General features: G+C 37.2%; 2 protein-coding genes across 3 annotated transcripts in view; both read right to left on the bottom strand.

Moving 5' to 3' along the window:
- gnb1a (guanine nucleotide binding protein (G protein), beta polypeptide 1a) overlaps positions 1-5,964 on the bottom strand; it is a 49,703-nt gene extending 43,739 nt beyond the window's left edge. For both annotated transcript variants that reach the window (XM_039674648.2, XM_089119255.1), the window contains exon 1: positions 5,569-5,964. The gene's annotated coding sequence lies outside the window, so the exon portion shown is untranslated. The remainder of the gene's footprint in view (positions 1-5,568) is intronic.
- Positions 5,965-13,648: 7,684 nt separating this feature from the next.
- The window catches only part of cfap74 (cilia and flagella associated protein 74), a 59,548-nt gene continuing 45,520 nt past the window's right edge, over positions 13,649-27,676 (bottom strand). The window contains exons 30-38 of the mRNA XM_039674961.2: positions 26,793-26,848; positions 25,855-25,974; positions 24,821-24,973; positions 22,943-23,033; positions 20,817-20,971; positions 19,073-19,202; positions 18,609-18,724; positions 15,661-15,795; positions 13,649-13,898 (exon numbers count right to left, since the gene is read on the bottom strand). Coding sequence (XP_039530895.2) covers positions 13,791-13,898; positions 15,661-15,795; positions 18,609-18,724; positions 19,073-19,202; positions 20,817-20,971; positions 22,943-23,033; positions 24,821-24,973; positions 25,855-25,974; positions 26,793-26,848 — 1,064 coding nt within the window. The 3' untranslated portion in view covers positions 13,649-13,790. The remainder of the gene's footprint in view (positions 13,899-15,660; positions 15,796-18,608; positions 18,725-19,072; positions 19,203-20,816; positions 20,972-22,942; positions 23,034-24,820; positions 24,974-25,854; positions 25,975-26,792; positions 26,849-27,676) is intronic.

Genomic DNA, 27,676 nt, shown 5'->3' on the forward strand with positions numbered 1-27,676 from the left:
AATATTTTGGTAATATAAATCAAAAAACCTTTCATAGTGTCACATTGCATTGCGAGCTTTTGACTCATTAGCAGGATGAGTAATTCATGCGCTCAAACTTAAGTTTTGGTTTTGTTTCTTTATATATTGACAGTTTGTAATGTTGTGATTCATCTGGAGCTGGCTTAATTTGATTCAAAGTCAAGGACCTGATTGAAGACTACTGAAATCCCGATGGAAACAATGAATGGGGAAGAAATATGGCAACAACAAAAAAGTTAGCTAAGAAATGGGCATTCACTGGAGGATCAGGATCGGCCACAGCTCTGCCGCCGTTCGGTTCAACGCTAGCAATAACAACAGCCTTTATTCAAAATGCAAATGGTGTTTTCACATGCAAAAGCATACTAGCGTGCAACCAGCGGCTCACGGTTTTGCACTCCTGCAGTTCGCTTTGCTTATTCAAAGCAGCACATGATGGTCTGATAACAGTCGTGTATTCAAACGACCTGCGAGGAAAAGTGTGACAGAGCGGGTCAGGTCAACCACCAGGAACATCACTTGCCACGTTAAACAGTTGTGCCATCGTACTCATACATGCCCAGTACTGACTGTAACTACGTTCACACCGGCTTGAGCGTCAAAGAAGCTCTGGCCGCCCTGTCAAGGACGCTTGTCGAAAAGTACGGGGAAGCTTGTTGACGCTTTGAACGCTCACAACATGAAATGTAATACATTGAAGAAACCTTTTATGACAGCATTTTATAACCTTTGTGGTCACATTTGGTTGAGAAAAAAAAGAATAGTTAGTTATTTTTTGCGGTCAAGTCGGTGTCATCGTGAGCAAATGAATTGCATTCCCTCTTTGAAATGAGCGTTCGTAAATATTTACAATAAAAGTTGCGCTCATGCCGTCCCTATGAGCAAGTCTTATAGGATAGGAAACCTGATGTTCAATATATAACTGTTGGTCATGTGTTTTCACGCAATACGAATTTGCAGATCCAAGCGTGTCGAACTTGAACTTTGCAATGCAATTAAATGAAAATACTTTTTTTGCATGAGCTTGTGTTTCTGATGTCCAGTCTCCACATGCTCTTTTAATCCTGAAAAACTTGAATTGGGTGGTCCAGACGTGTTTGGAGCTAAACTCTGAAATGTGAGCGGACTGGTTTGATTTTACTCCCATCAGAAGGCAAACATGAGCTGATGCGCTACAACCTCGTCATTCATACAGATTAGATTACGTGACGCTTAGGGCTGGGCGATATATCGAATATGTACGATGTATCGTTATATTTTTTGAAACGATATGGAATGAGGCAATACCGTTTATATCGATACAGTAGTTTGATATGAGCACATCTGAAAAATAGCGGAGGTTGCAGTGTGAGCTGCTGCAGTGAAAGTAGCTAGGCTACGTAGTACAATTTGTCCTAAACATGACACAAGCTTATATTAATTGCGTCAAAATCACTTTGATATAGTTAACAAGTTTAAGGCAGCTTGCCGCCCTGTCAAATGCTCTGACAGACACTGTTACTGACTGACAGATATACTTGCGCTGTTTAATGCGTTTGAGATGTGGTGCTTTCCTCAGTGCTCAACTTACATTTCACATATTCTCCATCTGTAAATGTTAGAAAGTAAAGCAAATATGTCCATTTCACAACAAATATGTCCATGTCAGAAGAGGACGAGCTTCTGCAAGTGAATCTCCGCTAAAATTCATGCTTCCTTGAACGAGCGCCGGCATGCGCGTGAATAGTACTACGTAGTACGCAATAATTCTTACTAAAATAAACATATTGCTAAAATATTTGTTGTTGGAGAAAATAAATGTGCCATATGTGGAATTTTAAACCTACAAGTATATATTTTTAATGAAAGTGATTATAATGGGGTAATCAAATGCAGGCTAATATAATTAGTTTGTGCTTTTGTTTTTGTTTTTATTTTCATTTTTAGTTTAGCTTTTAGTCAATATAAAAACAAAAGCTTTTTGCACATAATATATTGCATAGCCTATATTATATTTGTTTCCATATCCTTCAATATCAACATTGTTTGTAGGATATCATTGGGCCGAATGTGAATATACTGTATATACATATATATATATATATTTTTTTTTTTAATATAAAGATTTTCTTTATCTAAATAGAAAACGTAGAAAGTACCGAGATATATATCGTATATCGCCATTTGACCAAAAAATATCGAGATATGATTTTTTGGCCATATCGCCCAGCCCTAGTGACGCTCTACAAATACTGACACAAACAAAAATATGCCATGAGAGCCAGCTACGGTAAGTGAAAGCACGCAGTGGCATGAACTTTGCTTAAGGATTAAAAAAAGATCAAATATGCTGAAAGGGCATGTCAACTGTAGAGACAGCTGGATAAAACAGACACGAGTCAAATCAGCGCTATCACTGACCAAACCCATAATCCCAAAAGCCGCCATCTACAGACGGGAACAATTTAATCCTATTCAGAGGCGCGGCTGAAAACATGAAGTGGGATAAAAACAGATCAGGGGGAAAAAAAAAAAAAAGCATTACAACAAAAGCAACAGATATACACAAGCTTTACGTGCATTTCACATCTTCTTGCAGATTATAATAATGCCAATTTTAACATTAAAAGTCCCGTGGTGAAAATCAAGCTTTTAATTTTGTTTTTTTATGTCTTTAATGCGCTGGTCACATTCAAATGGCCCTGATATTAAACGCGATTCAAGGAAGTTGCTCAGCAAGATTCACTTTAGACTTGCTGTTTCACCATGACCGTAGCCGACCTAAAAGAGAAAATTAAACGTAGAAGACATTTGTGCCAAAGTTCCCGCTAAAACCATCGGAGAACGCGGCACTGGGTTGTGTTTACATTTCTGGGTCATAAAATTTCACATAGAAGCGATTTTTCAGTAAATTTAATACTGAATTATCTTCTAAAATGTACTGTAATAAACTTTACAGTGCAGTAACTTCATGCCATATTTGACACTTTCTGTGGACTGGTGACGTGAATCAAGCGCCCTAGGGGGAATTAAGACGGTTTAAACATTATAAAGGAAAAGGTTTTCTTCTGAGGCTTTTTTTACTCTCTTTTTTCATGAGTGTCCTGTGAATGTTTGCAGGGCTTTTATTTCATTTTGACTCTGACGTTTTGTTACATAAGACAAAGCGCAGCCCACCTTACAGCTCAAATCCCTCTAAATATGACGCATGTGCAGGTCCATCAATGTTTTTTTGGGGAAAATTTGCAATTTAAAATGTATTAAACGCAGCTGAACAACTAAATTCTTATTGGTAGCTGAAAACATCATCTAATTAGCCAAAATATTGTCATGTCATTGAACTGAGCAGCATATTCTGTGAGAGATTACTAAATCTATACAGCTGTCTTTTTTCATGCATCTGCTCCAAGCCTCCAACACACTGTGGTGAATTATGGGAATAAAAAACAACTTACAGCACATGATGCGTGATGGTACATCTTGTACATTGGTCAGATTAAAGATATTTTAGACATAACTGATATTCAAGACATTAAGACTGCATGAACATGCAGATTCCCTCTCTGACAGTAGGTGGCGCTTCCATTCAGTCAAACACTATTTACGTGTTTCAGCATAGTGGGGTTTTTTTTGTATGCACCATGTTGTTTATAAAACAACACAAAATAGTAATGTGTTTTGTGAGCGCCAACAAGTCATAGTTTTATGTAACAGCAGCAGATTCGGACGTTACCGAATCAAGAATCTTACGGTTCTGAAAAGAAATAAAATTACCTCTCCAAAAAAAATATAAAAAAGCCGCTTCAGTTTGCGCAAATATATGTATTGTATTTCTAAATACATTTAAAAATAACTTGCGTCTTTGAATGCACCCTCCAACCCTGCAAGATCACAGTTTTTTTCCCTTACGGATTTGGAAATATAGGCCTAATCCATTTTTTTCATGACAATGGGAATCATTTCATATTGATTGCGTGTTCAAGTCAACATGAAATGAAAGTCGCGCTAGTCTTTTCTCTATTGTGTATCTGGAACAAGAACAAATGTGGGCGGGGCTTGATATTTGTCTGTGGGGATTTTGATTAGATTGTTGTGTTTTGCTATAGGCTGAACTCATGTGACTGACAGCAGGTTATAGCCCCGCCCACATCAGAGAAGATGCAAGAGGAAGATAGTCTGATTCAAGATTACCAGGAACGTGAATTTAAAAATAAAAGACGTGAAAGGATAAATCACTTATATAACAGAGCAGACAGTGCAATATTCCATAAAAACCAGTCCATTTTGATTTCATGGTGACTAAGAATCAGGTGTGTAAAGTGAGATTCATTTCTACCTTGCAGAGTTCAGCTCCAAACTGAATGAAACTGAAACCAGACAGATTATCGTCAAGATTCCCAACACTACAGGACGGTCACTAACCCTGTGACTGTGATTTATAGAAATGATATTCGAGAGCATTGTTTGTATAACAGTACGTGCGGTAAGATATACAAGTGACTTATGAGTGTCAGCTGTATAAGAACCAATGCTATTTGCGCGTATATGTAATGTTTTTTAGCAGTGTGTGAGAGCATGCGTGATGTGTGAGTGTGTGTGAGGCAGGGCTGTGTCTTCATCAGTCGCCATCTTGTTGGCTGCAGCAGCTGTAGGCCGTGAACACACACAGCACATAAACACACAAGTGCTGACACACACACGCGCGCGCGCCCGCGTACATGTTTCAGCAGGACAGTAGATGCGCTTTAAACGGACACCGGCGTTATTACATACAATCACAGCAATATGATTGCGAACTGTGATGAAACACACTGATGATGCTCTTCCTCATTGACATTTCCGCCACGAACACAACCGTAAATCACTCGTACACAACACACACACGTTAAACAGATCGAGAAAATCCCATTAACTCCCGTTTAAGGTCGTTAAATGCACAGGCTCAGGGTTTAAAACCAATCAAAGAAGCACTTAGATCACACACACACACATCCGCGAGAGTCCGGTGTTTGAGTGCTTCATCGAGGATTTGACGTGGAGAAAGATGATATTTGAACGCACAAACAGTGCGACTCCATGATGAAGTGAAGTGAAGTGGGGGAGGTAGCTAGTTTGGCTTTATCCTCCATCTTCACTGTCCATTTCATCATCATCATCATCATCTGCACCAATGCAGGCTTACAATACTCTGCAAACCAGGATTTAAATTCAAAAATTCAAACGTAGAGACAGACCGTTTAACAGCCATGAGCTAACGGAAATGCGAGTGCCCGATAGCAGAAATCACCTGACAGTATTTAGCATGAATATGGAGCCCGATTATGAGTGCTGCTAGTCAGCTAACAGCACATCTCTGCCACATGACCGTGATTTGAGGAAGTTAACACACACTAAACCACTGATGTGGCCTATTAATTTGATATTTGCTGCACACGTTGACAAATAAAGCCACAATTAGTGTTAAATGTGTTTGTGTAAGTCCAGCAGCGGCCCCCACCCCAACCGAACCCCACAACAGCCGAACACACAGGCAATCAGGCGACCGTTAAAGAGAAGATAAACACTGACCTGTGTTTTGTCGGAACAGTTCGTTGTGTGTGTATCATTGACTGTAAACAGCGAAGAGGGCTCCACAGCTGCCCGACCCGCAGACAGTCCGTCAGTCAGTCAGCGGAGAGCGGCACTCCCCGAACCCGCAGCCGCGACAGCTGCAACCGCGCCGATTCTCGCCCAAATAACGCAAGCTTCACGCAAACGCCTTGTGGTAAATGTCGCCAACAAACGCTCGGTCCAAATGTAGCCTTTCTGTACGTCCCACGCGCGTCGTTCTCCGGTGCTGGAGTGGTTCTTCTGCGTTCCGTGTGTCAGGCTCTCGCTCCGGCCATCAGACAGCAGAGATGGGCGCGGTGAGTGACCCTGCTCTCAGGGCTGGGAAACCCCACGCTGCGCCTGCGTCACCACGCAACTGATTCGACTGCTTTGGCGCGAAATCACGTTTTTGATATTGATGACGGTTTTAACGGTCATCAGCATCGTAAATACTGTAACTTTTTTATATTTTCATTTTTTTAATGTATACATAATGTATGTATGTATATTTATTGCCGGATATGTTATATTACTTTTGCATCAAATTACAAAAAAAGAAGTAAATGCTGCTGTGATGGCGGCTGCGTCCGAAATCACATACATACTATACAAAAAGAGACTAAAGAAGTTGTCCGAATTCACAGTAGCCTACTCATAAAAGAGTAGCAAAACGCAGTGGTGTGCGGTGGTGTTTTACAATGAGGAGGCAAAGTCCTCGCATTTTTATATTATAGATGGTAAATCCGTACACCTAATTTTCCTGGTTAGATAAACATTACATAGAAAAGAGAGACTAAATACAGTGCTATTTTGTATTTTTACAATATGTAATGCACTATTTATTAAAGCCAAGTACAAATTTAATCAAATAAGTGTTTTTACATTTGTTCCAAACTGATAACTGAAGGCAGAAACAATTTAAACAATAGCCTACATATTATTATTGAGTTAATGTTCAGCTTTTCTTTTTGTTATTTTCATCAGTTATCAAGCTTACACACTGGACACTGTCACATAAACAAAGATGTAACTTTAATTTCACCAAGTTTGATTTTGTCATGATATAAAGCGGTAGTCGTTTACTTACTTTTTAATTAGTCTTCCCAATAACGGCATGCATGTCTTCATTCTGGCCGATGAGAACACACACAAATACAAGAGGCGGGATTTATCACACTTACCATCATATCCAATTATAACCAATCATAATATGTCTGCAGGTATATGACATCACTTTGTAAGTCAAAATGTTTAGGCGAGTTAGCATTTTAGCGCTTCTGGTTCCATCATCCCGAAGTCAATGGGGTTTTGGTTAATGCTAAATAAGGTCTGTGCTGAACACAAGCACATGGCACTTTCATCAATATTACACTGAAAAAAAGATTTTTGCTGCTTGTACAAATTGCTTACTTAAAACGAGCGCAATTGCTAGACATTTTGTCCTAACTTAATTTGATTGTGTTCAATATATGTAAAATTAAAGTTTACTTAATCCGTTTGTGTTGGGATTATAAGAATGATTTGTGTTGCATGAACTGAAACTGGGTGCTTGTTAGTACCCAGCATGCTTTGCATATGGCTGAATCAAGAGGGAATAAATGTTGAAATTAAGTTTTATTTGATGTGTTTTTGAGAAAATGGGTTTTTGTCGAGGAAACCAGTGTGATGTGAACTGACGTCACTCCTGCACCACTCTAAAGTCTTCCCATGAATCCCATGTCTTCATCTCTGCTTTTGAGAGAGCAAAAGCTAAAACTAAAAATGTTTAATCATAAAAAAAATTAAGTACCTGGATGATACATCCAGTGAGATTCAGAAGTGTGTATTTGATGGACACTTTACTATCCCATGAAGCCACGGGAGAGGATTTATGAATGACAGTGAGTGACTTATATAAGTACTTATTACTCATACTAATACTTATTTAAAATAAATGCCTACTCAATAGAGTGAGCGATTTCGAGTGCAGCCGGTGTTTCCAACAGTGAATTAATACAATTAAACAGTGTCTGTGGGAGTGACGGTAAGGTTGACGTCTCTCTCTGTCTTGCAATATCTCCCAGTGTTGCAATATAATAATTGTTCATGTGGGTATTTGCTGTTATATGTCCTGTTGTTTGCTAACCTCACACCCTGGAAGGTTGCATATTGATAGAAGGCTACACTCTCAGAAAAAAGGTACAAAAAAGCTGTCACTGGGGTTGTACCTTTTCAAAAGGTAAACTTTTGTCCATTTTAGGTGCTAATAAGTAAATTTTAGGTGCTAATATGTAAATTTTAGGTGCTATTAAGTAAATTTTAGGTGCTAATAAGTAAATTTTAGGTGCTAATAATTACATTTTAGGTGCTAATATGTAAATTGTAGGTGCTAATATGTACATTTTAGGTGCTAATATGTACATTTTAGGTACTAATAAGTAAATTTTAGGTGCCAATATGTGAATTTTAGGTGCTATTATGTATTTTAGGTGCTAATATGTACATTTTAGGTGCTAATAAGTACATTTTAGGTGCTAATATGTAAATTTTAGGTGCTAATAAGTCAATTTTAGGCGCTAATATGTAAATTTTAGGTGCTAATAATTACATTTTAGGTGCTAATATGTAAATATTAGGTGCTAATATGTAAATATTAGGTGTTAATAAGTAAATTTTAGGTTCTAATATGTACATTTTAGTACATTTTAGGTGCTAATATGTACATTTTAGGTACTAATAAATACATTCTAGGTGCTAATATGTAAATTTTAGGTGCTATTATGTACATTTTAGGTGCTAATATGTACCATTAAGGTACCAATATGCACCCTTTAGGTACAAAAGTGTATCTTTTGAAAAGGTACAGCCCCAGTGACAGCTTTTGTATCTTTTTTTCTGAGAGTGTACTAAATGAGGCAAGGGTGTTGAGTTACATTCAAGATATATTAAAGCATTATTTATTAATATGTCATTTTGGTGATCAAAGATGACTTTTAAGGGGAAAAAATGATTGACATTTACAAATCTAAAGAACATCTTCCCTCTTAGAACCTTCTCGTTTTTCTTGAACCATAGATGCAGTTAAAAACATGTATGTTTTAACTTCTCAAACTGAATCTCCTGGGTTGGTGCAGCACTTGTTTTTGGGATATTAAAGCTCCTCCTAGAGATGGATCTGCCGAGGACACAGTCTCCCCGGTACAGTCTGAGTTAGAGATGCAAGGGCCCAATAAAGCCTGTGGGTAATTGATCAGGGTATATTGTGTTCTAGTCTCTAAGTAACAGCCAAATCTCCACGGAGGAACATCTCAGTCAAGCTGCGGGTGATAATGAGCTGTGGGTTTGAGATCCCCTCCTTTAGACGGTTTCTCGGTCCCTCGTCGTCTTGCTGTTCATTTGTTCCCCCCTTTCTCTGTGTGACAGGCCTCGCGTGTCGCCTTGCTAAACTCAGTCCAGAGGGATTCGCTCTCGGTGAGTGTTGTTGAGAGATGTAGTAAACCAAAACAAGTGTATGATGCAACTAACATGCTGAGAGATCTGCTTTTAATGTCAGTTCTTTCAGCAGACTTAAATATTCACTGGTGCACAAAATAAACATTATGCCTATAGAAAAACAAATATTGTCGTTTTTCATTACTACACACAAAACATTATTTCATCCCTGCCATTTTATGTTTGTCTTGAAAACTTATTTTTGCTACTTTTAATGTTTTAGCTCAAACTTTTAATCTTCAATCATGAAATCCACCATGAAAATATAATTTATTAAATGTTCAAAAGTATGAATCTAGATTAATAATGAAATAATCACAAAGTAGTTCAATATTTATTGTAAAAACTGTGTATATTAGTTGTTTACTGGCATTTATTTATTTATTTTTATCAAAATGACCCACAGCTGTGGCACCATTTCCACCAAACCGATCAATTATACTCCAATATAGGTTTTTATAAACTGCAACCGCAAGTGTTATTACAGTATATACAGATTGTCAGTATGTGTTAAAGCTACAAACAGGTCTAAAATGTTAATACATTTTTTTGTTGTTGGTAAATTACCATTTTCAATTGCAAAATGTATGTGTTGTTCTGTAATGCTTACTGCATTTTTGAGGGTTTACAGATTCTGTCAAACAAAATTCCAGGACTTTCAAAGCACTACTTTTTTGCTTTTCTAAGCCAAAGATCTCACTTATTTAACCATCTTTATTATCCTTCACATTCTAAAAAAGGTCAACTAAAAATAAACTAATAAAACAAAACGGTACATAAAGTGCAGTACATGCTATAACTTTGGCAAATCTAACCATTGAACGGATACTATGACAAAGATATTGCTTTCCTTATTCAAACTGATTTTTCTTCTCATGAATATATTATTATTTTTATGCTGAAGAATGAAAGCTGTATCATATATCATACTTGGATATTTATATGAGTAATATCCCGCTCATAACCAAGCGAAAATGCCTCTGTCTACATCAGATGTGCTGCAGTGATTATTTTGCCTGAAAAGATTGTTTTATCAATAAAAATAAACACTAATTTCACATTTTTTTCTTTTAATAACTCTTAATAACTCTGTTTTCTATGGATTTCCAGGACTTAAATGTCAAAAACTCAAATTAAGCACTTTTAAGGGATAGTTCACTTTGAAATTAATTTTTGGTATGTTTTAGCTTACCTCAAGGGCATCCAAGATGTAGGTGTCTTTGTTTCCACAGTATTTTCAATTTTGACATTTTTTTGGGTCAAACCGTTGTCGTCTAAAAGAGATCTCCTAAAAGAGCATGCACAGAGAAGTCCAAATTAAACATGATTTAATGACTCGTAAATGTAAGTACACACTGATGGCCTAAGACACAAAACAAGTGGTTTGTGTGAGAAAACGAACAGTATTTATATCGTTTTTACCTTATGTTAACAGCCGACTGCCGAACTGATCTGAATCAGATGTTCAACTGAACCGAACTGAACCGTCTCCAAAGTTACGCCGGAAGTGATCTCTCATGCGTCTACGTCACGCATTGTTTACCTTTCACTAAACATATTTAGATATACGGGAAATCGCAATGGAAGACGATTTCGATATATCTAAATATTTTTGAAAATACTTCTTTACTTACCAATGAACGTGACTATGATTTTTTGTTGTTGATTATCTGGACAGAAATTAGTGAAAAATGCCCTTTTCAGTGGAGAAAATACTGAGCCATGAGACATGAGCATGTAACATGTTACCACTCTTTTTTATTTTCATTGGTTAGTATTTGAGTTCCCCTCCCCTTAGAGAGCATTGACCAATAAAATTGTATTAGTTTTTATTTAAAAAAAAGCTAAAATAGACTATGTTGCCTGGAGGCAACACCGTACCATAGAGGGTTAAGAACAAGAGTGCAACTATTCATGATCAATGCAAGACACACAATGCTTTATATACATATATATATATATATATATATATATAATATATATTCTATATATATTCTATATATATATTCTATATATATTCTATATATATATATATATATATATATATGAAGAGTTCAGATGCAAAAGCCTCTAAATGGCATTTGAAATTTTCTTCTTTAATGATGATTTTTATCAAACTTGTATATTTAAGTTCAGTAATTTCACTTAAATAACAATTAATAGGTAATTATCATTGCCATTTAAGTGAAATTACTGAACTTAAATATACAAGTTTGATAAAAAATTATCATTAAAGAAGAAAATTTCAAATGGCATTTAGAGACTTTTGCATCTGAACTCTTCATATATATATAAATATATATACTGTATATTTAGAACAAGAAAAACACTGCAGGTCAAATATACAGCGTTTGCCCTCATTCCTCATTGGTGGAGGTGATGCCAGCGCAGTGTTGATGGACTCAGGAGGTGCCGGTGTGCAAGTGCATGGTGGATGGCCATCCTCAGAGAATCAGTCGTCCTGGATACGTTCTGTACAGTGTGTGTACGACGAAACATGAAACATCCCGCGAGAGATGTTGAACTGCATCACTTTTACCAGTACTTACCGTCAAAGCCTCCACTCAGCACTGCTGATGTTTTCCTCAAAGTAATGAAGCTGTGTTGCATGACTTTTAAAAATGTATTTATAGCCTACCTGTGATTTTGCATGTACATTTCTGAAATACATAACTTGGATAGTTCCCTCTGATAACAGATCACTCTGAATTGTAATGTGGACTCTGTAAATCTGCTTTGAAATGATGTGTGTGTGAAAAGCACTATGCAAATAAATGTGAATGGACTTATAGTCAGTATAGCTAAATATCAGTGTTTAATTTGTGTTAATTTCTTAAAACTGTATTCTAATAATGAATCTTCAATGGGTTCATACAGAAGGCAATAGTCATAAAGTTTATTTTCAGTATAATCACAAATGTGTCAAGATATCCTGCAATTTATTTCAAAGTGATTTAATCTCTTCCAACCGAGACACAGCATAAGTTACTCACGCTACACGATTATATGTGGATGTGTTTGAGTAGTAGTATCATCCGGCATTTAAGAATGATCAGATTACTGCTTTAAAAAGGACATGAAACACCAGAACTACAAATATAACATTCTGCATTTCATAAAAGAGAACGGCATTATACGCAGCTAAGCTTTTAATAACCTTGCTTTTTATAGCAGGGTTGGGATGCAGTAATCTGATTTGGAGTAATCTGCTCAAATCTGGCATAAATGCTGACCGTATGCCTGTCCAACCGACGGCTCCTATTGGCTGAGCGCATCGTTACTCTTCCGTGCTGGAAACTGGAACATGTCATAGTGACATTCAGTATTAGACGCGTCTCAAGGCTGTAGATCCACAGTCCCGTACTCTAGTTTAACATCTAGACATACTGTACCCTGCATTTACAGTACGCCAGCACTTCTTCAACTACTAATGTTGTTCTACAGTCTTCCCGTCCCTCATATAGGACTTCTGTTCATTTAAACAGATATTTGGGTCACACTATTTTACAGTGTCCTTGTTACATGTGTTTAGGCCTTCCAACAGTAAATTATGAATAATTATATGCAACTAACCCTCAAACAAATCCTAATCCCCAAACTCAAGTGTAGTTTTTTAATATTACTCAGTAACAATGACAACTTAAATGGGCCAGAAGGCGCCTCCTAGTGGTCTAACCCTAAACCCACCATAACCGAAGCGTGTTATATTGATGCTAAAGGGTGCGTTGTGCGTTGGATGTATACACATTGGCAAAAGCGTGATGCATTGGGATGAAAATACGTTGGTTATCCTGCTGGAAGTATCCATCAGAGGATGGTCATTCAGTGCTGGACATGATCAGCATCAAGACTCAGGAAGACTGTGGCGTTTAAACAATGATCAATTGACCCTTCATATGGAGTTTGATTGACAGGCGATCTGACCAATCATAATCCGCCGTTTTTGTCCTCAGGAGTTAGTAGATTAACGTTGGAGTATTTGAAGAAACGGTGTGTACTGACGTCTTTCCGCGGTTAAAACAACATTCCTTCTGATGTTCACTCATGTTTATTCGATGATGAGGAAGAGATGATCGGTTCACGAGCGACACATTAATGAGAGCCACAAAACTGTATTTATTGTTTAAATTTCATTAAAATATGACCAAATTTGAAAGTCGAGACTTTGTTTCATCTGCGTGACAGCGGCGTTGTTTGTCAGACATAGCAACAGTAACCAAAGGGGGTGGGGTTTATGTAAATTTTAGGGTTGCTGATGTCACTTACCTGTGAAGAAGCTCACTGTAGTCCCTAGCAGCCGTTTGTTGTAGTCCTTAAAAAGCAATGTCTGTAAAAGGGAACATCTCTCTTCACACTGAACTTTGCAGATGTTGTTTATACTCAAGCAACATTACACACTAACTAAAGTTAAGAAAGTGAAAGGACCTCTTTAAACTGAGATTTATGAGACGATCACGTGCTGGAGTCTGTTATTGGTGTGTAATGTTGATAAAGAGTGATTTCTATAGGCTCTATCTGTCATGGGATATGCCAGATGTGTTTAGAAGTGTCTCCTTTCTTACTTTGACAAATAAGGCATGCTTGTAAATGTTGTGTACATCATTGTTTATTATTGCACAGCGTATTGTAATGCAGAAAGCGTACACACCTCTTACACATGAGCTCATATCAAATCAATAATGATCAACTAGATTGAAATATCAGTGAACTATATAATAATGCATGAATTTCTAAGTGTCTGTATTTGTGCCTGTATGGGCCATGAGATTGACCCGGTAAACGACGGTCTCGTCTCCTCTGACGGTCAGCAAAGCACACGCTTCAACCACTGCGTTCGGCTGGAACACAAACACACACACACACACAGATCACACACACACACAGATATCCTGAGGTAAAACACACAAACTACACCAGATATACTGTAAACTACAGTGCAATTCCAGTTCTGTGAACACTATGGGATACGCCGATACGCGTTTATATGACCAAAAATTCAGGTTAGGTACCCCCAACGCATTCTCATCCTTTAACGTCATATAGAACGCTAGTGACAAAACGGCGCTATACTACGCACATGGCACCCGTTATCGTTAATATAACACGTGCTGTGAGGGCTAAGTTTAGGTGTGGGGTAGGGTGTACGTGTCATATTCACGCTAAAGGATTTATAACGTCTTGGGTTCGCGTGTTATATTAACGATAAAGGGAGCCATGTGCGTAGTATATCGCCGTATTTGCATATAGCGTTCTATATGACGTTAAAGGATTAGAACGGGCTGGTACCCCACGTATCCACAAGTTTCCGAGGGGCGCTCCTGTAAAAAATAAAGTGGGTGAAACTTCCGGTGACGCGGCGGAAGTAGCATTCCAATGGTATTTTGTGTGTTAGTTAGCGAAGAGGCTAGCTGTTTTTCTGAGAATTATTTTACTATTTAAAGACGCAAATCTTTATGAGAGATGTCGTTACGGAGCTCAGGGACAACATGTGCTGTTCGCGGTTGTATGTATAACCGGACTAAACTAATTTAGTGGCTTAAACGTGATTGTTTTGAACATAAGCTGAAAACGAAATCTGAGTGATCCTGCCAGAGCCCGTCTCTGATCCTGCCAACGACTGAAGTTTCCATCACCTCCCAAAAGACGACGAATCTTCCTGTGTACATTTGTTTAAATTCTTAATATTCTACAAACTCTATCAGCATGTGATTGGCTGTTCTCTACTGATGTTACAGCTAAACTCAGGATCAAAGCCTGTGTTGACAGAATACCAAATGTGCCAGTTAATGTATTCAAGCAGCACATTCATTTATAATTTTGAATAAACTCCAAAGTGACTAAGTGTGTATTTTTTATTTTAATTGTTTGTCAGCTCGCACAACTGTCTGTCACCATGCCTTGATGAGTATTGATTATTAATGTTATTATAATACTCCCAATCAACGACTGCGGAGGGTAAAGGTACTGTTATTTCACCCTTTTGAATTTCGTTGAGGTTGTGTTCCCACATCGTTAGCTAGTTTGGATCGCTATAACTTGAATGACTGTCAACTGTTGAATAAACGAGTGTCAAGCATGTCAAATCGCGCTTTGTTTACTTTCAACCGGAAGTCGCGCCCACTTTTGACGGCCTCATGGGGCGTAGGAAACTTGTGGATAATATCCCAGTTTTTAAAATCCGGGATATGAGCATATTCGGGTTTTTTCCCGTGTTTACATCTCGCAATTTTTTTTCTCAGAATTGCATATTATAAAGTCATAATTGCATAATATAGAGACGCAATTGTGTGTCATAAAGTCAGAATTGTGAGATATAAACTCGCAACTGCAAGAAAAAAATTCAGAATTGCGAGTTTATATGAGAATTGTGTGATTTATTTAACTTCATATCTTGCAATTCTCAGAAATAACATCAGAATTGTGAGATAAATCACAATTATCTTTCAAAATGTTTTATTCTGTGGCAGAAACGAGGTGTACAGTTCATCAGTTCATGCATTGCCTGAGAATCAAACCCATAACCTTGCCGTTGTTTCAGTAGTGCCACTCTACAGCACACATTACACACATTATGTCAGTGTTTTTGATGTCAGCACTCACAGCGAGACCAGTAGAAGGCACCCAGCTGAGGGTGATGGGACGCCGCTGTCCTGCATCCACACTGCCCTGCACCGGGGTCACACTGAAGCCCTGCAGCTCGACCGCCGAGAGGTTCTCCCAGAGGAAGTCCACCGTCTGACGGCAGAACACGGGATCCATCAGCAGAACCGCTTCACAGTGTTGGGGGAACTCATTACAAGTAACTTCAGCTACGGTATCAGATTACTTTTCCGAGTAACTAATAAAGTAACGCATTACTTTTAACATTTACAACAAAGTATCAGAGTTACTTTTCAAATAAGTAACGCAAGTTGTTGTTTTATGGTGCGTTCCCAGATAGCAAACTGACATTGAATCAACGTGGAAACATGACATCGAAACAACGTTGATCTGACATTGTTTTGCTCATCGAATTAACGTTGAACCAACGTCAGATGCGTCATTCTTTCAAAACTAACGGAAAATCAACTTGAAATCAACGCGTTGTTTCAACGTTATGAAAGCAAACCAATTTTCGATTTTCATTTAGCTTTGAAGAATGCCGCGTCTGACGTTGGTTCAACGTTAATTCGATGAGCAAAATCAACGTTGTTTCAATGTCATGAGAGACGTCGTTTCCACGTTGATTCAATGTCAGTTTGCTGTCTGGGTTCACACCGGACGCGAATAGCCCGTCAGGCGCGAATGATTTCAATGTTAAGTCAATGCAAAGATGCGTTACGCGCGTAAAAAATTCCTGCGGCGCGAATGAGGCGTGGAGCGCGGAAGATGCGAATGGCGCGAATTGAGCGTCTGGCGCGTTAAGCGCGAATGATTTAGTTAAGTGCGATTTGTGCATTCACGCGTTTGACACGAATTCGCGTCTGCCGCCCGAGTTGGAAAATCTGAACTTTGGCGTGAATTCGCGCCGCATTAACCAATCAGGAGCCTAGCTGCTTGCTCACGTGGTGAAGTGTCTGGATGCTTCAATAAATTATTTTGTAATATGACTAAATGCATGGTGGGATTATGCACAACAAAGCAAATATTTTATCACTTAAAACATTATTTCTATTTACGAGACATGTTCATTTTGTATTGAATGTTATTCATTCCATATCTAGATTATATGAAATATTATGATGTAAAGACAATCAACATATGTGCATAAGTTCGTGTCTGGACGTGAGAGAGAGAAAAAATCACAGGACAGGTTAATAACTTTTGAAGGCTGGCTCTATTTATCATCAAAACAATGACAGCTAGATTAGGTGGATGAGGGCGAGGGTGATCCTCGCTCCGATGTGGGACAACAGGTCATCAAACTGGGCGCGGGACAAGTACCGCTGACAGCGGCCGTCATCCAGGCGCAGCTCCTGAAGCGAGCAAATGGTGAAACTCGCCAAACGGGTCACCTCCGAAGGGTCCGGTGGACACAAATACGGCGACGATGATCCCCACGCCGCTGTTCTAGCTCTCCAGAGCAAATACAGAGCGGTGAATCTCTCTATGAATTCTCGATCAACATAAACAAAGATGGCCGTCAACGGGTTTCGGTTTTGACGCGCGTAAATTTCGCTTCATACTTTTTATTTTACCCGCGTCAGTTTCGCTCTTGACACGCGAATTAACACAAAGCGGTCAAGCGTCAAACTAGGCGCGAATTTGACGCGCTATTCGCGCCCGGTGTGAACGCACAGTTACACTTCCTGTCCTCATGTTGAGACAAATCGAAGTGCAGAGGAGTTTTGTGTGTGTGTGGGGGTCTGGTGTGTGTGAACACGATGGTTATTGTAGTTCTAGACATTTACTCATCTCACTTACACAAATAATGAAAGAAAAAAAAAAACATACTTTTTTGTTAAAAAAAACCAAGCCCAACCCAGGTGAAAATAAAAAAAGTTACACAAAAGTAACGCAATGCATTACTTATCTAAAAAAGTAACTAAGTAACGCAATTCGTTACTTTTTCAGGGAGTAACGCAATAATGTAATGCATTACTTTTCACGGTAACTTTCCCCAACACTTCTTATCAGAGGGAATATAAAAGTGGCCCAAATGACGCACGATGCACTCAACCGTGTAGTGTATTAACTTTATACGTTTATTTAGTCTTTCAATATGGGAGTCTGACAGCCCCTCCCCCTCCGCTACGTCATTAAAGCGGCGACAGTCGAGTGCATGAAGTGTCCAGCGTTACACACTTCGGTTTTCTGGTTAAATAAGTGCATCGTCCAGGTATTTGAAGTGTAAACACACTACTCGCGCTATTTATACTACACAATGGCGTATAATAGTGCAAAAGTATGCGATTTGGATGGGATTTCTACGGAGGCGTATTGCATTCACTTGAAGAAAAAAAATCTACTCTGTTTTTCTGAATTAACTAGTTAATTTTTCATGAGAAAAAAAATTGCTCTGTTTATCTGAATTAATGGGTTAATTTTTCATGAGAAAAAAATTGTCTCTGTTTTTCTGAATTAATGAGTTAATTTTTCATGAGAAAAAAATGTTTTGCTCTGTTTTTCTGAATTAACGAGTTAATTTTTCATGAGAAAAAAGTTTTTGCTCTGTTTTTCTGAATTAATGAGTTAACTTTTCATGAGAAAAAAGTTTTTGCTCTGTTTTTCTGAATTAATGAGTTAACTTTTCGTGAGAAAAAAAAGTTTTTGCTCTGTTTTTCTGAATTAACGAGTTAATTCAGAAAAACAGAGCAAAAAAAAATTCCATGAAAAATGAACTCGTTAATTCAGAAAAACAGAGCAAAAACTTTTTTCTCATGAAAAATTTACTCGTTAATTCAGAAAAACAGAGCAAAAACTTTTTTCTCATGAAAAATTAACTCGTTAATTCAGAAAAACAGAGCAAAACATTTTTTTTTCTCATGAAAAATTAACTCTAAAAGATTTTCTCTTCTTCAAGTGAATGCAATACGCCTCCGTAGATTTCAGATGAAATGTTCACTTACTTTTTTAGTGGCCGGTTTTGAGCCGAGGACACATCCTACGTGGAGTTTGCGCGTGGCTGCGATTGCTCTTCCCTCTTGATATTCACTCTTAAAAGTCAGCAGCAAACTCTTGCTGTCTACACAACGAGTGAAAAAAATTACAAAGACACGGAAATCAGGGACAACAGCTCAAAAAAGGGCTTTTTGTGTTCCGACCAATGGTGTGAGTTTGGGCAAGGATCACCTGAATGTCGAACCAATGAGAGAAGAGGAGAGTGTTTGGGAAACCTGAGACTCCTAATGATTAATAATTAAGACTTCTCTTGTACAAAGTAAGATGTTTAAGGCTTTTGTGGCCTTCATTTTGATACAAATTGATTTCTGACATGTAGAGCAGGACTCAAAACTACATCCACACAAGGGTTTACACAAGTTAAAGATGTTAAATATAGCATGACTACATTAAACACAACAGAGCGCAGTACCTCGATGTCCTGATGTGTATATATGCGACGGGATGAGTGATTCAGGACAGCCGTCTTCCGGATCCCCTCCACAGACAAACACACTGTCTGTACACGAAGAGCCCCTGAGCTCCAGCACACACACCGTTTGCTATCAGCACAATCACAAACATTTAGTCCAGACATCAGAACTGCTGTGTGTGAAGTGTTGTTCATTAGGGAGACATGCTTGTTGTTTACACTCAAGAGTGACCCAACACCTGACATTTTTATTTTCAGTAATATATTTTTTTTTAGAAATAATTTTGTATTTTGAGAGAATTGTATGTTACTAATGAATATTAATGCAATCTTTTTTTTTATCATTAATTTTCACTTAAAGCTCAATTTCATGTCAAAATAGACAATGCTTTTAAAATCTTTTGAGGGCAGATTGTAAGTAAAAAAGAAAAGACAATCTTCTGTAAGCACTGTAGCGCTTTATAAAGAGGCTTGCACATTTAATAGTTGTTTTTAGACATAACTTACTTTTACATTTACATTGAATGATTTAGCAGACGCTTTTATCCACAGCGACGTACAGATGAAGCAGGTTGTGGATTTGGATGTACATTTAGACATTTTTAAAGACTACTTTTTGTGAAGGTTTAGATATTTTTTGTTTGAAGTGTCACTTTCTTTACTACAGTCAAACAGAAAGACATTTTGTTACATGCATCAAAATTCAATAAAGAATGTAAGAAATTAAAGAGGATTTCTTAATCAATCCGTGACTGATCTGATGGTGTATTGAGTGTGTGTATTTTAGACTGTCGCCATTCACTGATGTGCGCTTCTTTCTGCATCGTGGCCCATTTGTGGATTGTACCCCCTAAAAATTGATGACCTTTTTCATGTTTTTTGTATATTTTTTTATGGCAGTCATTTCTGACCACGAAAAACAAGTGTTTTTTTTTGTTCTACTATTTAGCTTTTTGTAATCAATTCCACGATTTTTTTTGGTACGGGTTTTGTACCATTTAGATGAAGTAGCAATTAAAATGACATTAAAAAAAACATTAAACATTTAAAAAAAAAACATCCGAGGGTTAAAAATCATATTCCGTAATTATATTGTCAACAGGCCAGGAAATGAACATCCACCGCTAGTCAAATGTGCAGATTTGCTAACACTCTGCAATAAGGTTTCATTTATTAATATCAGCTAACTACATTAGTTAACAAGAACTAAAAATAAAAAAAATACTTTTTCATCTATGCAGTTATTAATCTTGGTTAATGGTAATTTCAACATTTACTAATACATTTTTTTAAAATCCAAAGTTGCATGAGTCAACAACTGTTCAGCACTGTGAAAAAACACGAACAAACAACCAATAAGATCTTTAACTAAAGATAAATAAATGCACGTAAAATGCAATAAAATATATTGTTTGTTCACGTTAGGTAATGCATTGTGAATTGTAAAGTGTTACTGTATATTTAATAAAATGTGTATTAGCAAAATGTCTTGCATTAATCTAAAAGTGTTTTGCTTTAAGCCATTTAAAATTTGCCAATAAATTTTAAAATAAATTCAAGTGGCAATTTTATCTTGTTTTATGCATGTGATGATAATTTCCCTGTAAAAATATTTAACTAATGAAGAATATATATATATATATATATATATATATATATATTCAACATTAGTTAAATACTTTAATAAATTAGTTTTTTGCAAATAAAGTGTGGTATCCTGACTGTAGTGTGTATTGGTGTGTACTTCGTTGATGAGCTGGACTCTGAGCCGGTCTCTGTAATGCAGACTCTGGTGATCGGGGTGAAAGGTCACAGTGATGTCAGCAGCAGCACCAGGAGGAACAGCGCCACCTGATGGAGACACGCTGAACACACTCAATCCGTTGTGGTTCTGAGGACCTGAGAGGAAGGATGGACACATGTACAGGAGTGGCCAAAACTACAACATATCTCATGTTTTTTAATCAGCCGGCAAGTTTGATTAAACCATCAAAATGAGAAAAATATTTCATATTTTTAAATATTTTACATGTGATGGAAGAACAACTCAAAAGAGGCAAACTACAGCTTTTTATTACAGTTTTTATTTTATAATCTTGACTATCTTGACCAGGACTCCCTGGTAGAAGAGATATTGTATCTCAACGGGACCTTCGTGGTAAAATAAAGTAAAACTAAATAAAAAATAAATAATGCAAAAATCTCACAGGAAAAAGCATTCATTGACAACAACGTAATCAGTTATTCATATTTCTTTCTTGTTTTTGCATGTGTAAATAATTTCAGCTTGCTGGCAAGAATGTTTCTTTGCATTTTCAAAATGACTCCAAGTTCAAGTGTGAAATACTGTATGCTTACAAAACATTGTTTAATATTTAAATAAAGGGTGAAAAAGATGTCAATTGTCCACGGCCAGACGTCTGATTTTAAAAGGGTCTCGTCTGCTCATCCAAGGCTGCGTCACTTTGACCAGTAAAAACAGTAATATTGTGAAATATTATTCCAGTGTAAATCATCTGTTTTCTATGTGAATAAATTGTAATTTATTCCTGTGATAAAGCTGAATTTATCATCATTACTCCAGTCTTCAGTGTCACATGACCCTATTTTACATTGTAATAAAATTTCACTGCTGTATTTTTGACTCAATGTTTCCAAACTGTTGACAGGTACAGTCTCTGCCGTAAACGAGCATGGGCTCTTTGTGTTAAAGTTGTTGTTAAAGTTACAATAAGGTTGATTAGTTAACATTAGATACTGTATTATTAACTAACATGAACTAACCATGAGCAATACGTTTGTTAATCTTTTGTTAATAAAAGTACAGCTGTTATATATATATATATATATATATACACATGTATATATAACTGTTTCCAACATTGCCAATATTTTATTATGAAAACATTATTACTGAATCTTCCATGAACATTCAAAACCAGTTTTTTAAATGTTTTAAAAATGTTTTTTTCTCGGCTATATGAACATTAAAGTTCACTTTAAAAAAACTTTTCCTGATAATTTACACACCCCCATGTCATCAATATGTTCATGTCTTTCTTTCTTCAGTCGAAAAGAAATTAAGGTTTTTGATGAAAACATTATAGGATTTATCTCCATATAATGGACTTCAATGGGAACCAAACGGTTCAAGGTCCAAATGAGAGTTTCAGTGCAAACTGTTCAAAGGGCTTTAAACGACACCAGACGATGAATAAGGGTCTTATCAAGTGAAACGATCGCTAATTTAATAAATAAATAACAAAGATTAAGTTTTATAAGCTCAAACGCTCGCCTTGCTCTGTTCTTCGATGCGAGTTCGTGACTCTCCTGTTCGAACTCGCTTATCAAAATGAACGAATCTTTTTCCAAGTTATTTCGTTCGTTTCGTTCATTGAATGAACCAAATGACTCGGAAAAAGATTCAAAAACCTTAATTTCTTTTCAACTAAAGAAAGAAAGACATGGACATCTTGGATGATATGAGCGTGAGTAAATTATCCGCAAAAGTTTTTTAAAAAGTGAACTAATCTTTTAAGAGAACGTGCCATTTGATCATTCTGCAAACATAATTTGCATGTTGAAAACATTAATAAAGATCAGATAACTTTGAACGAACATTATATTAATGTTACTGGAGGAACGTTTGTTCATAACTTTGAGAGATCGCTCCGTTAGCCGCTTGACTTCCTCATCTTTTGCTTGAATTAAATAGACAATTGTCCAAATTCCTTTTGTGTTGCACAGAAGAGTTGAACGGGTTGATTAAATGATGACAAAATGTACATTTTTAGGTGAACCTTTCTCTAAACGACATGTGTTTCATGGGCAGAATCTAGTGTGTGTGTGTGTATAGTGTGTGTGACTCACCCAGATGTGCAGTGGAGTCGGTGAGCGCCAGAATCCTCTCGCTCTCTAACCTCACACTGAAGCGCACGTCCAGCGGCGAGGCGTTCTGCAGCTGAACACACACCAATATCAGCTATATATATCACATTACAATGATTTCTGATCATGTGACACTGAAGACTGGAGTAATGATGCATCAGTTCTTTTGAACGGCAGTGCACAGCAATAAGTCCAATAACAGACTTCCACAGGTGATCTTCCTCGCTCATTCGTTTAGCAGACGATTGTGACTTACAGGACAGTAGTACAGTATTGCATATTCCGATAATGTTTTTCAGGCTGTTCATAGCTTTGCTGTCCTGTGCTGTTATGCTTGGTATTATTATCTGTTTAGTAAAGCACTTTGCTCAGTCTGTGGCTGTTATAAAATGTGCTATATAAATGAAATGAACTTGATCTTTTGCTCGAGGTCACAGTGGAGACTGGAGATTTTACACGCTTGATCTCTCAGGCTCCAGGGGGAATAAAACGAGGAACACGCTGCACAGAAACACAGTGGACAGGACTGATCCTGTGGTGACAGTGACCTCTAGTGTTCAACATGACACTTCTCATCCCATACAGTCACACAATATACAGCAGTCCAATGCTGAACCTAGATCTAGCCCCCCAAAAGTGCATATACCTTTAAAGGAGTAGCTCACTTTTGAAAAAACTTTTGCTGATAATTTACTCACGCCCATGTCATCCAAGATGTCCATGTCTTTCTTTCTTCAGTCGAAAAGAAATTAAGGTTTTTGATGAAAACATTCCAGGATTTTTCTCCATTGCGTATCGCGATGCACGTTCGTGACTCTCCTGTTCGAACTCGTTCATCAAAACGAATGAATCTTTTTCCGAGTCAATTCGTTCGTTTCGTTTGTTGAAGGAACCAAATGACTCATTTTGATGAACAGGAGAGTCACGAACGTGCGTCACAGAACAGAGCAAGGCGAGCTTATAAAACTTAAACTTTGTGATTTATTTATTAAATGAGCGATCGTTTGGCTTGATAAGACCCTTATTCATCATCTGGAATCGTTTAAAGCCCTTTGAACAGTTTGCAGTTTGTACTGAAAGTGTCTTTTGAACCTTGAACCGTTTGGTCCCCATTGAAGTCCATTATATGGAGAAAATCCTGGAATGTTTTCATCACAAACCTTAATTTCTTTTCGACTGAAGAAAGAAAGACACGGACATCTTGGAGTAAATTATCAGCAAAAGTTTTTTCGAAAGTGAACGACACTACTATCAGACTTTTAGGGGTAAATAAGGTACAAAGATGTCCTTTAAGGATACAGTGACAAGCTTTTGTACACTTAAAGATAGTTTTTTTGACTTAGTATAATTAATTTTAATAACTGGAGTGTACATTATGCACCTTAAATTTGTTTTGTTTTTTTCTTCTTTAGTATTTTTGTCTTATTTTTCATTACAAGCATCAAAAAATGATTAAATCAAGAGACATTTACTGAAGAAGCAGAATGAGTTATGATACTGAAAATCAAGCGAGTTCAGAAAAATAAAAAGTTTATTTTTCTTCCTCCATTGGCAGATAATATGTTTTCTTGTTTAAAGTGTAAACTCACTAAATCGATCATTGATAATCCACACGTTGATCTGGTTTGTGACGTCAGAAACACCAAAGCGTGTTTTTAAAACTGTCTTTGGTTCATGGAAATACTCAGCAATGCTTTCCACATATTAAAAACACACATAAACAACATTTAAAGCTGGATTTTCACCACAGGTCATTTCGCTTCTCGAGTAAATGTCTCTTGATTTAACAATTTGTACTGGAAAACAAGGCAGAAACACTGAAGAACTACATCATGTTATCTGCTAATGTAGAGCTGATACCCTGAACACTTGCGAGGCGCTCTCGTTCTCAGGAACGAAGTCAAAGTTGATGTGTCCTTGGTGTGAGCAGGAGAGGACGGGGTCGACAGCTTCGGCACACAGAGAGATCTCCAGGGTCATCTGACGGCAGCTCACCTCCAGAGTCTCGTAGTACTGACAACACAACACAACACACGCTGCACATCATCAATCCCAGCCGAACAGAGTGAACCTGACCACAAACACTAGTGTATCTGAGAGTTTGGTTCGAGGAGACGCTGTTTTCTGCTGAGAAAGCAGATCCACTTTGATGAGATTGATATACGCCATCGTTGCTGTTCGCATCACTGTGATCAAGAGCTGACATTCAGATATGATAATGAGCGTTTGCTCTCTGGCCAATCAGAGCAGAGCAGCTCTCAGAGAGGCGGGGCTTAGAGAGACTGAATCCTTGATTGAATTGAAAACTTTATTGAACACCAATCAACATGAAGTGTTCAAAAGGATAAAAACACAAGAAAGCCCAAGGGCTTGTTTCCATTGTGGTCCTTCATGGAAGACGAGAAACAGTACATAGACAAAATAACATTTAAAACAGTAGAGAAAGAGGGCATACAAAATACAAACACACAAAAAAAAAAAACAGATAAGAGCATAATAAAAACGAAAAAGAGTCAGATTCCCAGATAAACAAGCAGTCAATTACAATATTCCTACTACTACATGCCTTTCTATTTCTATTTCCTTTCTTTTTATTGGTTTAATAACCAATTTTTTATTGATTTTTTATTATTTGATGGAAGCGTTTCAGACACTGAGAGGAAAGAGCTGAAGCTGCAGTGGAGATTAGGAGGAAATTAAAGTGTTTTACACCTTGGATGAATGTAAACCTGTTGTAGGAGCAAAATAGCAGTCAGCTTTAAATTCACTGTTTAATATTAAAGCATCAACATTGTTACATCTATTTTACAATCAGCTGTCGCTTGGCCCCACGTTCAGATACTGACAATAATATGAAACACTATGATGTGTGTATGGGAGGCAGCGGCGCTCACCTTCTTGGCCACAGAGGGAGTAAATGCGATCAGGAGTGTGTGTGTGTCTTCAGGACCGACGGATCGCATGGCGTTCAGCACAGAAAACGGCCCGTTCACATCCAGCAGTGATGATGTCAGCTGAAAGCCAAACACAACACATCACTGGACGAGAAACAACAACTTTATTTTACCATTAACAACATTAAAGAAATATTTAGCTTCAATACAGTACTACCGACACTTGCATTGTAATTCTATGCGTTAACAGCAGAAATGTGATGCTTGTATTTCAGTTAACATGACAGCTTTAATTAATTGAGCTGTAAATTGGTTTGAAATGGAATTATTTTTGTAGGTCAGTGTGTTCCTGGTGGAAATGTTTCTTGAGCATCAGATCCTCATATTAGAGTGATTTCTGAAGGATCATGTGACACTGAAGACTGGAGTAATGATGCACAGGAATAAATTACACTTTACTATATATTCACATGAAAACAGCTGTTTTAAATTCTAATAATATTTCACTATTTCTACAGTATTTCTGATCACATAAATGCAGCCTCTGTGAGCACAACAGACTTCTTGTTATAATGATATATATATATATATATATTTGAAGAGTTCAGATGCAAAAGCCTCTAAATGCCATTTGAAATTTTCTTCTAAAATGACCATTTTTATCAAGCTTGTATATTTAAGTTCAGTAATTTCACTTAAATGACAATTAATAGGTAATTATCATTGCCATTTAAGTGAAATTACTGAACTTAAATATACAAGCTTGATAAAATTGATCATTTTAGAAGAAAATTTCAAATTGCACTTAGAGGCTTTTGCATCTGAACTCTTCATATATATATATATATCAAACAATAGTGTAATTTACACAACACACATTATTTAATATTTATTTACACTGACTTATTATGTTATTAAGAAATGATTGAAAAAGATACCTTCACAAACTCTGAGGAAATGTTCTGGATTTTCACCTTTTTCAGCACCTTCTGACCTGCACGGTTGAAACCATTACAAGTGAACAGGTAAAATGCCAGCAGTAAAGGTGATGACACATGCACCACTTTATCAGTCCCTCCAGGATTTCACGATTTTTTTTTGTGATTTTTGCGATCAAAATGACTGATTTTGTGGTGGTAATTTCCCAAAATTTGTGAAAAAATGTGCGATTTATATATAACATTTACCATAATAGTATTCAGTCCTTCCAGAAAAACGCGGAGTTTTTTTGTGATTGTTGCGGCCAAAAATTGATTGATTAGCCTACTCGGCCCTTTTCTTTAAAAATGCGATGGAATATGCGGGATATTTATGCAATTTTATGCGATGAAATTGCAGGAATTTGCAAAAATTGAGAGAACTTGCAAAAATTGCGGTTTGATGAAAAAGATTTCTCTTTTTCAGTGATTCCCCCAACATCCTGTTAATGTAAGAGTAATTTCTTATTACTTCCTTTGATAAACAAGCATACTACATCACAGAAAGTGCTGGGAATATTTAATTTCTCATCTTGTTTTATTTCAGACTATAACGAGTGTAAATAAGGTGTGGCCCCTTTAAGAGCTGCGCGCTCCCTGTTGAACTCTCTGCAGTGTCATATGTGCGCCTCGAACACCCCATGTCTGTTTGATGCTACTTCTTTTATCTTATGTTGTTTATTAAGTAACGATGTGACGGTAGAACGTGTGACAGACAGTTATACGAGTTCGATTTGTGAGATGTCAATCGCCTCCGTGAGTCTGTCCGGCGTCGCGTAATTGCGTCACTTCATAACGTTCCCATGGAAACAGGGGGAAATGGCTGCTCTTGTGTGAAGCAAACG

The sequence above is a fragment of the Pimephales promelas genome, chromosome 14, assembly GCF_988280905.1.
Source record: "Pimephales promelas chromosome 14, fPimPro1.hap1.1, whole genome shotgun sequence".
Lineage (NCBI taxonomy): Eukaryota > Metazoa > Chordata > Actinopteri > Cypriniformes > Leuciscidae > Pimephales > Pimephales promelas.